Source organism: Lytechinus variegatus, chromosome 8 (genome assembly GCF_018143015.1).
Source record: "Lytechinus variegatus isolate NC3 chromosome 8, Lvar_3.0, whole genome shotgun sequence".
Classification (NCBI taxonomy): Eukaryota; Metazoa; Echinodermata; class Echinoidea; order Temnopleuroida; family Toxopneustidae; genus Lytechinus; species Lytechinus variegatus.
The window spans coordinates 19,928,025-19,943,199 of NC_054747.1; the positions used below are offsets into that span (position 1 = coordinate 19,928,025).

Genomic DNA, 15,175 nt, shown 5'->3' on the forward strand with positions numbered 1-15,175 from the left:
AAAACAATGCTCTTAACCTCTTTTTAAAACAGGTTTTTAGGTTGAAGGATTGCTTGGTCTTAGATGTGAAATTTTTTCATTATTACTATTCGCGTTATTTTGAAAAAAAAATAACTGGGTCTGACTGAAAGACTACGCTATATGTCCATGTTATCCAGCATTAATTAGATTATGGGGTCTTTATACTATTTTTGTTGTTGTATTGTTGTTCATAATTTTGGAATAACAGGGTTTGGAGAAAAGACTAAGCTCGATTTTCATTTTTATTTCACTGGAATATCATCATGGTATCTTAGTTTGGACTTATATTATAATTTCTTATATAACCAGGTCTGGAAAAAAAGACTTGCACTTGTGTGTTACATGAACGCATTAATATAGGGGTTTAGTTTTAAGTAACCGGGTCTGGAGAAAAGACTATGCTCGGTTCTGAATTTTCTCTTAGCGCATGTATTCACAATACGCGCCGTATAAGTTGAAACAACAACAAAGACATTTATTGCACCAGCTTTCATTAACTGGGTCTGGAGAAAAGACTAAGCTCGATTCTCATTTTTATTCCACTGGAATATCATCATTATATTTTAGTTTGGACTTATAATTTTTCAATTGACCAGGTCTGGAAAAGAGATTTTAAACTTTTGTGCTATATACATGAACGCATTACTACAGGGTATTAGTTTTTAATTTTAAGTAACAGGGTCTGGAGAAAAGATTACGCTTGATTCTCAATTTGCTCTTAGCGCATATATTCACGATACGCGCCGTTTAAGTTAAAACCACAACAAGACATTAATTCCAAATGATTTAATTAACTGGGTCTGGAGAAAGCTCGATTCTCATTTTCATTTCACTTGAATATCATTATAGTATCTTAGTTTGGACTTATATTATATTTTTTTAAATAACCAGGTCTGGAAAAAAAGACTGGACTTTTATCATAATTTTTGAAATTACCGGGTTTGGAAAAAGACTTTGGAATTATGTTGTATTTTTCTAACAACCGGGTCTGGAAAAAAGACTTTGGACTTATATTATAATTTTTTGATTAACCGGGTCTGGAAAAAAGACTTTGCACTTTTGTGCTATATCATGGACCTATTAAGATAGATCATCGCTATATGAACGCTTTACTATAAGATTTTAGTTTAGAACGGATTCGCCGAAATCCCCTTCAAATTTATTACATTTGTGGGTAAAGTCATTATTACATTTGTGGGCGATCAAAAATTATTACGTTTGTGGGTAAAGTGCATTATTACATTTGTGGGTAAAGTGTTATTCCATTTGTGGGCGTTATTATATTTGCAGTCAAGGAAACTCCCGCTTTTGCGAGAGCGACAGAATCTCGATTAACAGGGATTTGTGGTCGCATGACGCAATCTTTTCGGATCTCACCGAATAGCTTTCCTGTACAAAGTGAATGGGGTTTTTTGACATACCCTCACTAAAAAATTCATATAAAAAAGCACCACGGTGGCGGATTTTTATTTTCAAATATGTTAAAGAAAACTAAATTTCTCATCTATATTAAAAAAAATAGAATTCGCCACCGTGGTGCTTAGACGCTATTGAAGAAAGAAGACACATTTATGCTGAAAAAATGCAAGCAAAAGTTCTCGTAAGAGGAGGTTAGTCTCTGCGTTCAGCCTTTGTGCCGCGATACTCCGTTGCATGTTGTTGCCGAACGCGTGGTGTGTGTGTGTGTACAAATTGTACAAAGTGTGCATAGAGCTATGGTACTACCATGGACATTCCATGATCATGCTGAAAGTTATTTTGGGTACGGCATTACGTAATATATGATAAGAAAGACTTGGAAAATATATTCGTTCCTATGGTAATAACCTCTAACCAGCTCTCCGGCGGTTTAGTGCTATGGAAAATGGATATGCAGTTCTCGATAATGTTCATAATCTAAACCATTGATCTCACACCTGTTCACTGCTAGCATGGATCATGTCGAATGGAGAATGGTCATGATTATAATGACATCATGATATTCTCATCTGGGCTGGACGTTTGAGGGAAGTTTGGACATGGATCGAGCTGACAGGCAGACTTTTATAATGCACTTGATTTGGTGACCGGTAGCCCCAATACTTTGCAGTATGTTTGTTTTGAAGGTGAATACAGTATACTTTCTTCCAATTTGTTGGCTTCGTCAACCAGCCAATGATTGTTTTAGGACAGACCTGTATTCGGCATGTTTTGAAATTGCATATCGACGTAATAATTTCCATGATTTCCGCCGGCACTGGTAGTGGAAATAATATTATAATGAATTGATTATGGATTGTGCATCAGATCATAAGCTGAATGCTGAGGTGGAATCAACATGAAAGCAGTGGATATTACGGATATGACGGTGGATCCAAAAATATGGTCTTATTACGGTACATTTAACGTCAGGATTAAGGGTAAGTGATGAACGAAAATCAAATTGAATGCTTGACAATAAATAAGAGAGAGAAAGAGAGAGAGGGGGAGAGAGAGGCACATGTTCTAAAGATAACAATGTCCCGAAGAATGCACGGTTGTATCATGGAGCTAACAGCTCTATGGTTGTATACACGCGTACACATTTTCACCGCTCTTACCGAGTGTTCGCACACATACATAAGGGTCTGAAAGCAGCCGAGAAAGACTACACAGGGCGAAGGTTTTCAGCGGTGATTCACGCTTCGGTGAACGCAACTATCTCGAAAAAGGGACGTTTCAAACGATCTCGGAAAAGCGGGAGTTTCCCTGACTGATTTGTGCGTAAAGTGTTATTACATTTGTGGGTGCAACAGGGGCGCGTCCCCCTGTTCCCCCTGGGATTTCCGCCCATGGTGAGAGAGAAAGAGGGAACGGGGGGGGGGGGAGATTCTCAATCAAGTTAATGAAAATTCGTGACTCACCAAACACTATCGCCTTCGCCTCTTCAAGATATCCCGCCTCTTTCAAACCATTCACCATTTTCAGTCTCTCGTCAATGCCACTAACGAGTTCATCTGCATGTTTCATCTCGAGTAGCAACTTTCCTGTACCTTGTTGTATAATTTTAGGTCCAAGTTCATGTTTGTAGCGAGTTAGCTCTTCGTAACTGATGTTGAGTGCTTTGGCAAAGGGATACACGTCTGATAGGACGAGGCGATAGGTTAATTCAACGAGTTCTACATCGAATAATTTGTCTTCTCTCATTTTTCCAAGAAGACAGGCTAGAAAAGTTTGAGTAAAATTGAACAAAGAAAGAAGAATGTTATTTTAAGTCCGACATAAGTAATTTTATCGAGATCCTCCCATAGCCAATACGAACATGATATGTGACGTAACGCATGTACAACGCTCTCCTTTCGAACACTGAAAATATAACAAAAATGCAAATGAAGAGTATGTTAACAAAGGGGGTTAGGTCCAATTAAATGACCTTGAACCATTCCGAGAAAAAACATCGTGTTTTTATTCTCACTTATTGCAATATTCTTATGAATTATTAAATTGTTATGATGTACTTCCCTATCATGTGAATAAAGAATTAGGTATAAAAGATATCTACATGTCATCATAAAAAATCTTTGTGGACCTAACCCTTTTTGAAAGAAAGTGATATTTCTTGGCCATCTTTGTTCACTTTTTAATGGATATTCACCTTATAGAGCTACTAAAAAGCCTATAAATTGAGACCAAAAAAGTTTGATGAAAAAATTGACCCTACCCATTTTGCATCTGAGCTCTTCAAATAATGTTCCTTACCACAGTGTGGTGCCCTTTCTTGCAGATACTGTCGTAGAATATTTCTTGGGTTTTTTTTATCCTGTACAAGCGGCTCTAAAAGGCGGCTACCATCTCTCTTTATTATAAGTGGTTTCAGTATACAGCTGATTTCTTGGTCGGAAAATTTCTCTCCTTTTAGTTCTTCATATCTTTCATCACTAAATTTCACAGGCAAATATGCTAAAAGAGCTTCTCGTCCCCCATAACGACAGATACGCTTGAGTTCATCTAGGGTAATATCTGCAACTGTACAAAATGAAATACACAGACGAAAATTCCGGATAAGTTTCATTGCTCATTGTTTCCCCCGTGCTTTTGTAATATCACTCTCAGCTTCTTATCAATGGCTATCACGTGTTTCTTTATTTGGTGTTACTCCTGGATCTGTCGGCTGCGTTCGACACCGTAGACCACACCTTACTAATCAACACTGACTAGAGGCCCTACAATGCCTTAAAACTTATGTTTTATTCAATTCACAGTCAGTCCTTCTAAATGGCGTTGCCTCTTCATCCAGGCAATTGGTCTGCTGTGTCCCCCAGGGCTCTGTTGGAGGACCAAATTGTTTTCCATTTTAAACAGGGCTTCAAGATATTTTCTATCGTAACTCTGTTCACTATTGTTTACATGCAGATGATATTCAGATTTTTGTTTCATTTTTACCCAAGCAAACAAGTGCCACACGAGCTGCTAAATCTTGAAAGGTGAATAATGGACACTGACACTTAGTTTAAGTCAAACTCGTTACTACTGAACCAAAGTAAATGTGAGTTTTTAGATTTTAAGTAGACAGCTAGAATTTATACATCGCCGAACGATTTTGGTAGAAGTCGAGCGGGCTGTAAAAATACTTAGTGGTGGCCGAGCAGTGCCCGGTCGATTACTCAAGTCAATTTCTGGGTCGAATCGGTGAACTTATCTGTTCGACGTCCGGGGCAGTGATCGGCTGACGACCCACCAAAATCCGGCGGTCCCCCACCGGCCTATTGTTAGGTAATCGCCCATCCGATCTTGAATTCGCCGCGAGATCATCGACCGATCTCTGACTGGCCAGCGGTCGGCCGTTGACCGCTCGACACCTGTTGATCCAACGAGTTAACTTTTCGACCTAAATCGTTCGACAGCGGTCGCTCGATTACGTTGGCGCCCGGACAGCGACCAGCCGGGCGCTGAGTGTATTTCGGACGGCGAGTCAAAAGTGAGCAGGCGCCGCCAGAATTATAACTCCGCGCTTAATTTTGAGCGGAGACCGAGCGATGCCCCAAACCAGTGGCGCTCGGACGGCCGCCGGTCGGTGCCCGTGCGAAATTGGCTAAAATCTCGCCGCCCGGTCGCCGAGCAGGCTACATTTTGGAGTTGTCACCTTAGCCTAATAAGCACAGCCACATTTACCCCAATGTTGGAAACTCTTCACTGGTTGTCCCTGAAGGACCGCCCTGAACTCCTTTTAATCTTTCACATAGTCAAAAAACTTCCCCGTTACAATAAGTCTTTGATACATAACTACCAACCCTCTAGAACTTTACGACCCTTTTTATCTCACCTCTTACAAGTTCCATTTTTCCCCGGAGTTGGGGGCAGTCAAATCCGTTGCTGTATATACACATGCGTAACCAAATTATTTTCCAAACACCTAAACGAGTTTGTCTCTGTGTGCAAAATAATCCCCTTGCAAGTGTTATCGCGGGCTTTATTTACACATTTAGGCCTCTAAACAAGTTGTCGCCAGAATATTCTTCAAAAAATAAACTTTGGAAAAAAAATACCCTGAATACTTTTGACCCCGAGAATGACCATTGACCAGTCTTTTAAAACCAACCCTTTTTTGAAAATTGACAAATCTGACAAGAACACCCCTTTAAACGCGTTTTTCTTGGTCACTCATGTGTTTAGCAATATATTTGACTGCTCCACCCTCCCCCGAGTAGTTTTTAGGAAATCAGGGGGAACGTGACTTCGCTAATGCAGGGCTTAATCTGTGGAAATATTTTCCACAGAGTTTGTAAACCCAAGACTTCAGTGACCACCTTCAGGAGCAACTTAAAACCATGCCTGTGTAAAGGCTCCCTCAAACTTAACCGAATTGCCTGAAATATGCCTTGCGATTGCTGGCGAAAGGCATTTTTAAGAAATCGCTTTCAATGGTAACTGATAGTAAATCATACCCTTCGTGTTTGGGTTCGTAAACCTTCTGAACTAACAGCTGCAATTATTCAAATTCGCGCGGAAATTTTGAACATGTTTAAAATTGCCCGACGAATTGCGAAATCATTGGTCATCTGTTTGAATTCGCGTCTCTTATTTGATCTGCGATATTCGTTCGTTTATCGTTCGTGTGTTATTCGTGTGCATAGTCCCTCATCGCGCTTTTCCCAAAGTGGACCGATCTCGAAAGAACCCGTAACGAAGCAACACGATGACACAACGAATGAGATTGCCCGATATATTCCCTCGTCTTCGTTTTTAATCGCACGCCATATCAAACCATTGCTCACTGTTCGTTCGTCTTATTGGGTTATATCAACCATTCGCTCGCCTTCGGCCGCAATTTTCTCAAAGAGGTAAACCGAGAAATCGATATCCTTCGCTTATCATATTTATCCTTCGCTTTTCGTTCGTTGATAAAATTTGACAATAGTTACGGATTGCATGATTTGACTGAAATTTTATTTGAATTCGTTGAATTCGCGTTAATTTCGTTCATTTTTCCAATTCGTCACCCTTTGTCCGTCTACATTCGGTCAGGTGTGAGGGGGCTTTAAGAGTGCTATTTGACGAACATCGACCTATTGTTCAAACATGTATTATTAGATAGTCTGTCTCTGACAGATCACCTCTTAATTACGTCAGAATTTTTTTTTTCACATCAATGTTTGTAGCCAACTTTTCTCTGAATTGGCTCTATCATTTTTTCTGAATTTTTCGTCATATAAAAAGTCTCCCTTGTACCTTGTAGTTCCGTTCCCTGAAGACCTCCACCAGGAAGGGTAACTCAGGGCTGACGAGAGTGGGAGTATTATTACTCTGTTTTGCTTTGTTGCTGGTTCTATCATACTTACTAAGCTTTTCAAGGTCATCTGGTTATGATGACGTCATCTACGTGCCATTTTGTAAAATTCGTCATTTGATCATATCTACATAACAATCAATTTAATTTCATCAAATAAACTTTAGGTCATAGGTCGACTGCCAATATCATCAAAGGTATGGAAGCAGGAGACCGTCAAAAACACGGATATACGTCATGTCGTAATTCAATTTACTACACGACGTAAATAATTACTTCGTGTAGTGATTCGAATTACTACACGACGTAAATAATTACGTAGTATAGTCATTAGAATTACTACACGACGCAATTCCGAATTACTGCCCAACGATTTAATGTCATGACGTTAGATGAATTAGTGTCGCTACATCAAACAATTAAGGTCGTGAGGTAATTCGAATTACTACACAACGTAAATAATTACGTCGTGTAGTAATTCGAATTGCTACATGACGTAATTATTTACGTCGTGTAGTAAATTGAATTACGACACGACGTATATCCGTGTTTTTGACGGTCTCCTGCTTCCATAGTAATTCGAATTACTACACGACGTAAATAATTACGTAGTGTAGTAATTTCAATTACTACACTTCCTAAGAATTAAGTCGTGTAGTAAATAATTATTACACGACGTAATTCCAAATTACTGCTCAACGATTTAACGTCATGACGTTCAATGAATTAGTGTAGTGTCATTAAATCAACCAATTGGACCGTTCGTTATATGAGCGCAATGCGAAGAGCTGAGACTACAGAGTATTGTACAGGAACGTACCGGCAGGAAGTTAGTTGGATGTTCGATATTCGATAACTGTGAAGCTAGTTTGATATTCAGGTTCGATATTCAAACGCCTGTGAAGCTGGACCAATATATTTTTTTTTTTGGTCTGAAATCTCAATTTTGTTTCCGCTCGTGCTTTGCGCTCGCAACAATTGTATATACCTATTCATGATTAGAAAAGTGTTTAGAATGTCTCTTTTTTGGTCTGAAATCTCAATTTTGTTTCCGCTCGCATCAATCGTATAGTTGTATACCCATCCTGTTCTTGATTACAAAAAGTGCTTAAAACGTCCAGATATCATCCCTGGATATCAAAGCTCTTCGGCTCGTGAGATATCATCTTCATGAACCAATTAATGCAAACTGCTAGTCCTTAACAGGCGGCCCCTTTTCAAGTCAGTAGAGACTAAATTTTAAATAAAATTAGCTTGCGCTCCACGCTCTGTTTTTTTTAATTGTGTGTCACCCTCCCCCTGGCCCCCAAATGTTATTTTGTCTCCTCCTAGGTTAAAAACCCTGGTGTCGTCATTGCCACGGACCCGATCCGCATACCACTGCTCCCCCCCCCCAAAAAAAAAAATGTTCTACAACCGAGAATAGGAAATGATAAAAGGAAAGAAAGGAAAGAAAGATGAAAGATACGTCATTTTATGCATACCATGTCAAAATCAATCTCAAAGTTAAAGGTGTTTTTTTTCTCGCTGGCTCGAGACTTATTATTAAGCAAATTTTTGCTGCACGCGCCATCGTGTGCCCCCTTTTTTTGTTCTTATCACGCATTGAGCTTCGCCATAATGCTCGGGGCACAATTATAAAACATTCTGTTCAAACAATGATATGACCCCTCCGTTCTCCCTTCTCTTTCTCTCCCGTTCCCCCTCCTTTTCTTTCCAATCTCTCCCTTCTCTCTTATTATGTATTCTCTCTTTCCTTGATTTTTGTTTACTCTATCCACTGGCGGCACCAAGAGATTAGTCAGGACCGTGGTTCCCCATGCTTGAAATATTCCGTTTTGTTAATTTTAGCCCCCTATTAATGTGCATGCGCCGGGTAACCGAGTGAAGTTCTACAAGTTAGGATAGGTGGATACCCCGGATAGGCCGTCGGGATATTCCTGGGGGCCCCTTGGAAAAAAATAAACAAAATGCGATAAATAGCCCTTTATTCCTTTGGTTTTGTTAATTTGAGCCCCCTAAATGTGCATGCACCGGGTCAAACTAGTGTTTATATGGTTGCCCGAGTCGAGTTCTACAAGTTAGGATATGTGTTACCCCGTCTAGGCCGTCGGGGTATCCCTGGGGGCCCCTCGAAAAAAAAATCTTGCCCTTTTATTCACTGACGTTTGTCCCCTAAATGTCCTCGTACTTGGGCAAGCCAGTGTTGTTATGGTTGCCCGAGATGTGCTGCACCTGTTAAACCCCTTAGCTTTCAAAACCCCTGGATATTTGAATATCGAATATTGGTCCAGCTTCATATCACAGGCGTTTGAATATCAAAACATATCGAACTGTTCCTGTACGATACTCTGTAGTCTCAGCTCTTCGCATTGCGCTCATGTAACGAACGGTCTCACTGGTTGATTTAACGTCACTACACTAATTCATTTAACGTCATGAGTTAAATCGTTGAGCAGTAATTCGGAATTACGTCGTGAAGTAATTATTTACTACACGACGTAATTCTTTAGGTAGTGTAGTAATTGGAATTACTACACTACGTAATTATTTACGTCGTGTAGTAATTGGAATTAATACACTACGTAATTATTTACGTCGTGTAGTAATTCGAATTGCTACACGATGTAATTATTTACGTCGTGTAGTAAATTGAATTACGACACGACATATATCCGTGTTTTTGACGGTCTCCTGCTTCCATACTATGAAAGGTCATGTAGAGGTCATAACGCGCGCGTACGCGTGTGTCATATCTGAAAAGAGCTAAAAATGGCCTATAATCAATATTTGGTACATTTTCGATAATTTTAAGCATTTCAACATTTTGCGCGCGCGCACTAATGTGCGCACGTTTTCGTTCGTAACGGCGTTACGCAGCATCAATTCGATGTTTTTTCTTTGTTTATTCATCAATGATATAATTCTGATCAAATTGATACCTCGATCAGCTCTCTATGATCATTAATGAGGGAATGAGCACCCATTGAACTTTGCAGCCCGCGTGCGCGCGAGCTCTTTCCATACGCTCTACACGGGCAAAACGAGCATATTGAAAATTCACTGTAGGTCTTCAGAACAAATGGAACCCCCCGATTTTTTTTATATTTCGATAGAGTATGAATCATCGCTATGATTTCATGTATTATTTGACCGTGACTTATATAACGACATCATAAAAATGGCGTCGCAACTCAAAATTACTATTTTGCGTGTAATGACGTTATCATAATTATGCAAATTAGGCTCTAACTCCGTGAATATGGGTCAATTTACGCCCAATTTCATTTAAATTGTAGCTTAGTTCTTACTCTGTCTAAATTATTACTTTTATTATTTATAATTTTAACAAACGGAACATCCTGACAAAATGGCAATGTCGAGAGGTATGTAATTTTTGCTCATTTTGCGTGTAATCTCTACAGGACATGACTTTTTCTCAAAACTGGATTCTACATTCCTCTATTTCGTGACCCATATCTCCACTTTTGCTTGTCGGTTTTTCCCTGAGTTCTTAGTATGTTGTAGTTGAGATTCTAAGTTTTTTTCAAATGTTGCCCTTCATTTTCCGATCAGATGCCGGGATCATGCCCGTATTACACTAGCAAATTGGATTTCAGATTCTCGTATTTTGCATACGTGTAAAGTCAATGGGAAATATTGTAGCTCAATCGGCAAGGCGTCAGACTTGCTTTCTCATTCAGTCATGCGGGCACGGGTTCGAGTCGTAAAGTGAACATTATTTCTTACTATCTCGCACATGATCTATTTTAACAATTGCAATTAATAATAGTTAAAATATGAAATAAATTATGCTTACTTTTTATATTACATCTATCCTTGTAATCATATCTGTCTATCCGCTATGTTATAAATCTGTCTATCGATATATTTATCTATCTACCTACATGACATATCTATCTCTCCGTCTAATACATGTCATCTGCTTAAATGTCTATCGATCTATAAATCGATTTATCTATTTTTCTGTCTATTTATTTATTTATTTATCTATCTAATATATATTTATTTATTTATGTCTCTCTATATGTGCATTTATCAATCAATCAATCTATATAAATTATCTATCTAATGATTTATTCGGCTCTTTAAATTTCTGCATGTATGTCTTTCTATCTATCCACCTATCTTTTATATATCTATCTAATGTTTATCTGTTCAAAATATGTATATCTACCTGTATGTCTACCTTTTATCTTTCAATATAATATCTATTGATCGGTTTGAATAATTGTGTCTGTTTATTTGTCTGTTTATCTATCTGATATCTATTAAATCTGTTTAATATGTTATTGTACATGTCTATCTATCAACACATATCGATCTATTTTTCTGTCTACCTATCAATCTATTTATCTATGTTCGTCTGTGTATGTATATATGTATCTATCAGTCTCTGAATCTATGTGTATATCAAATATAATATCATAATCACCGCTATCATCATATTTGTCATCAATCATTATCAGCATCATCCTCATCATCGTAAATTTTATCGTCAATCAAAATCTATCTGTCTATCTAATACCTATTTGTATGTTTATATATATATATATACATGTATCTCTAAATTTATCTCTCTATATAGTGTTACGGTCACATACCTGACCTGTGTTTGACCTGATATGTCATATAGTTAGGCAGATGTAACATTTTGACCTTTTGATAATAAATAGGGTCTCTATTTCCACTGACCAGAGGAAGTGGTCCGATACATAAATTTGTCTGGGAAATGACAGGCCCAAGGTACATGAATGTCTTACATTGTATGTGATGACAAACACATGTTTCCAGGGGTGGTCGAGTTTCAGACCGTCACCAGGGTATATCATGGGGTAACATTGATTGGGAGAGAGAGTTTTTCTTCGATAGTTTGATCTGATTAAAATGAACAATGAACCTGCACATACGCCTGTAGTCTACATTTTGGATGAGTTTGTAGTAGACTTAACAATATGTCTATCTTCTATTAATCTATCCACCTATCATTTATCTCTCCATGGACCTGTCTCCATCCATCTATATATCTATCTTTCTTATAATGTATCTGTTCAAATATGTATGTCTACATGTCTGTCTATTTATCTTTCAATGTTATATCCACTCATTTGTTTAAAGGACAAGTCCATCCAAACAAAAACTTGATTTGAATAAAAAGAGAAAAATCAGACAAGCACAATGCTGAAAATTTCATCAAAGTCGGATGTAAAATAAGAAAGTTATGACATTTCAAAGTTTCGCTTATTTTTAACAAAATAGTTATATCAACGAGTCAGTTACATCCAAATGAGAGAGTCGATGACATCACTCACTCACTATTTCTTTTGTATTTTATTATATGAAATATTTTTTATTTTCTCGTCATTGTCATGTGAAATGAAGTTTCATTTTTCCTCGAACACTTGGAATTCCATTATTTCAATATTTTGTGCTTCAGGCAAGGAGGTCCTAATAGTCAGATTCGTAAAATATTCAAATATTGTTTAATTCAAACAATAAAAAAAAAACAAAAGAAATTGTGAGTGAGTGACATCATCGACTCTCTCATTTGGATGTACTGGCTCGTTCACATAACTATTTTGTTAAAAATAAGTGGAACTTTGAAATGCCATAACTTTATTTTCTTACAGATTTTTCTCTTTTGATTCAAATCAACATTTTTCTGAGGTGGACTTGACCTTTAAATAATTATGTCTGTTTATCTATTTATCTACGACAGACCACCTAATTTGTCCGCATGACGAAATAAAATCTAGTATGTAATTTGTTTTTGTTGCTCTGCTCTGAAGCGCTTTGAGCAACTACTCAAGATGGAAAGTGCGCTATACAAGTCGTGTTTGAGGGGGTTTTATTCAGAATAATATGAAGAATTACAGTTTCATGTCTTGTTTAACGTGCAGATTCACACCACACTAATCGTATTACCAAGTAGTAAAACAAGTACTTTCATTTTAAAAAAACATGATAGTTTCTCTGTACGAATAAAAAAATATGCTAATTAATTCTATGTATTATTTGTTAATCTAACAATGATATCTAGGACTAGTTATGTATAACATATAGTCAATGAGGAACCAAACAAAAAAAGTACGCACCCCAAAGAGAAGTACGAAAATAAGTGAATGTACTACTTACCATGTTTTGTTTCACTATCACCCTTGCCTTGCTCATTTGTAATTGTCACGGAAGCTTGGTGTGTTGTAATTGGTGCCATTAATTCGCTCTGTTCTTTGGTTATGAAAATATCTGTGGAAACACAATAAACTTTTTTCGAGGGAAGCACTACTATTGCCTTTGAAACCCAAAGAACCAATGAATTATTTTAACGTTTCTTAATGATCATTGTGTGTAGGGGAATGCGTGCACGTGGTTGGGTGGGGGTTTGCACGTATGTGTAGTGATTCTTCTTGGGGGAATGACGATTCATTTAACGTCATTCACCCAGGCCATTGTCTTACATAGGGAAAGTTCCGGGAAAAAAAATTCAACACCATCAAGGAAAATAGAAAATATAGATATCAAACATCATTACCATCTATAAAAATTGTAACCTCACAAGTGGGCGAACACACTCTGGATCTGACTGCTCTTGCTAGGAAGAGAGTAGAGGTGTGCTATATAAAAAGATTGGTCAAATTATTACCCTCAATCGTGATCACGAGATCAAAGCGCCTTCCTCAGAGGAGGAATACGCATAAACAGGGTTGTCAGAGAACATATATGCCACAGCGGCAGATTACCAACGCATATGCAAGACAAAGTCTTCAGAATATAAGATGGCTGCGCGTTGACACCAAAGAAAAATACAAAAGCTATAAAAATTGTTTGGTAAAAGAAATTCGGTTTGCAAAAAAATAATATTATAATAAAAAAAATACACCTTAAGAGGTAACATGTAGAAAACATGGCAATAAATTAACAAAATATTGGGGGGAAAAGCTCAAATTTCTCTACCAACCAAAATATCTTATAATAATGAATCTTTTGATACCAATCAAATGAAATCTAATTTTTTCAACAGATATTTCGCAAATTTGGGCAAGAATCTTGTTCAAGTCATCCCCGACTCCCACACAGAGTTCATGTCTTTTTTAAGGAGACAAAAATATTCATTCAATGATTTTTAAACCAACCAATATAAATAAAATACTAAAGATCTGCTCCTCCTTGAAATCAACGTTTTCCTGTGGCTCTGATGATATTATCCAATCTATTGTGAAAAAAGTTTTTATCAATGTGTCCATTTAGTGTGTCATATATATAATATGTCTCTTGAGTATGGTGAAGTTCCTAATGCATTTAAAGTACCTAAAATTGTTCCAATTTTCAAAAGGGTGATCGTAAAGACATTAACTATAGACCAATTTCTGCTTTACCCGTCTTCTCAAAGATACTATAAAAATGTTTTTGAACGTTTGTACAGCTTTTTGAATCATAACAATATATCAATCTCACAACAATTTGGTTTTCGTAAAAGATATCCAACGTACATGCCAATATTTCACATGTATGATCGTATAATGCAAGAAATACATAAGGGTAATCTCACCATTGGTATATTTTTGGATCTCCCGAAATCATGTGAAACCGTTGACCATGACATACTTCTTAAAAAAATGAAACATTATGGGATAAGAGGTCTCGCTCTTGATTGGTTTGACAATTATTTATCGAATCGCATGCAGTATGTTGTGGTCAACGGTGTCAAGTCAACTTTCAGTCATGTATCACACGGCGTTCCGCAAGGGTCCGTCCTCGGCCCTTGCTTTTCCTTTTGTATATCAATGAACTTGTTAATTGTTCCTCAATTCTTCATTTCATATACTCTTTGCTGATGATACCAGTATTTCTCTTTCTCAAAAAATATTATTCCTCTCATTAACACCATAAGTATTGAACTTCGTAAAGTCGTTGTCTGGCTTCAATGCAATTAACTGTCACTAAACCTTGAAAAAAATAAATTTGTACTATTCAAAACACAGACTAAAAAAATTGGTAGGTATTGACATTCCTCCAGTTATCATGGATGGCAAGATCATTTCCCAGGTATCAAATATAATTTTTCTAGATATCAAGATCAATGAATTTCCATCCTGGAAACCTCATATTGATGAATTATGCACTCGTTTATCAAAAAGTTCTGGTGTCCTCCGAAAACTGAAGATTATTTTACCCAGACATTTATTAATTTCACTTTATAATACTTTGGTTTAACCCCATCTCACGTATTGCTGTATGCTATGGGGGAATGGATTAAAAACACATATTTACATAGATTATTTCTCATTCAAAAAAGGTTAATCAGAACAGTTTGTATTGCACATTTCAACAATCACACAAACAAGTTATTTCTTGATTGTAAAATATTGAAAATTTGTGATTTGGTTC

At 37.2% G+C, this 15,175-nt stretch overlaps 1 protein-coding gene across 1 annotated transcript in view; it reads right to left on the reverse strand.

Annotated features, from left to right (window-relative positions):
- Window positions 1-2,308: 2,308 nt before the first annotated feature.
- LOC121419546 overlaps window positions 2,309-15,175 on the reverse strand; it is a 29,743-nt gene continuing 16,876 nt past the window's right edge. Inside the window, exons 12-15 of the mRNA XM_041614002.1 lie at window positions 12,923-13,033; window positions 3,862-4,005; window positions 2,847-3,203; window positions 2,309-2,322 (exon numbers count right to left, since the gene is read on the reverse strand). Of these exons, the coding sequence (XP_041469936.1) occupies window positions 2,309-2,322; window positions 2,847-3,203; window positions 3,862-4,005; window positions 12,923-13,033 (626 nt within the window). The remainder of the gene's footprint in view (window positions 2,323-2,846; window positions 3,204-3,861; window positions 4,006-12,922; window positions 13,034-15,175) is intronic.